The sequence below is a fragment of the Ceratina calcarata genome, unplaced genomic scaffold (genome assembly GCF_001652005.2).
Source record: "Ceratina calcarata isolate Rehan_Ccalc_2016 unplaced genomic scaffold, ASM165200v1 scaffold3470, whole genome shotgun sequence".
Classification (NCBI taxonomy): Eukaryota; Metazoa; Arthropoda; class Insecta; order Hymenoptera; family Apidae; genus Ceratina; species Ceratina calcarata.
In genome coordinates, this window is record NW_017157601.1 from 2,838 (window position 1) to 3,561 (window position 724).

Genomic DNA, 724 nt, shown 5'->3' on the forward strand with positions numbered 1-724 from the left:
AGAATAAAAATATTGTTGTGTATCAATAAGAATTCCAGATGTAATAAGATTTCTGATAGCCTATCAAAATTTCTACAATTTTTTTATTGTTTTATTAATGTAATACCTAAAATCATTTAAACGCTTCGTTATTGTTTTTATTCAAGGGCTCGTGCAACCTTAATAGTCCCGCGTAGCAATTAAACTCAAATGATTAAGAAAACCTATTAATTCTATTCTTTTTTAAATAAAATTGCATGCTCACTTGGTTTTATTCTGTTCATCCTTATATTTACTCGAATAAAAGCCGACGATCTTGTCCGGTTGCAGCGCCCCGTTGAACTCGAGGCTGAGATTGTACAAACCGGCGTGAAGCTCGTTTTTGGTCGGCACCACGAACATTTCATACTTCGGTATTTGTATAAGTTCGAGCAGGTCGAACTCAAAGTTCTCCTCGCGGTCGTACGTGTTCAACGCGGCCGCGGTGATGTTCAGATCCTTTTGATGAAGCGCTATGTAACTCCGTTTGTCGGCGACATCGATCAGAATCGTCACTTTACCTTGGAACGTCCCTTTTTCCAGGTCCGGGTGCAGGTAGACGTCGTAATGAAGCGGTTTAACCTCCTTCGGCAGTCGAAACGACAAATCGGGAACCAGTCCAGGAGTCATGCTTACTTGAGCTGCAAAAGAATTGAATTTATCTAAAAAAAATCGTTTCATTGGAAATTTTTACTTAATAAATAAG

At 38.8% G+C, this 724-nt stretch overlaps 1 protein-coding gene across 1 annotated transcript in view; it reads right to left on the bottom strand.

The window, feature by feature from the left end:
- Window positions 1–686, bottom strand: part of LOC108625142 (glutamyl aminopeptidase-like) — a 3,519-nt gene extending 2,833 nt beyond the window's left edge. The window contains exon 1 of the mRNA XM_018024910.2: window positions 245–686. Coding sequence (XP_017880399.2) covers window positions 245–648 — 404 coding nt within the window. The 5' untranslated portion in view covers window positions 649–686. The remainder of the gene's footprint in view (window positions 1–244) is intronic.
- Between the last annotated feature and the right edge of the window lie 38 nt (window positions 687–724).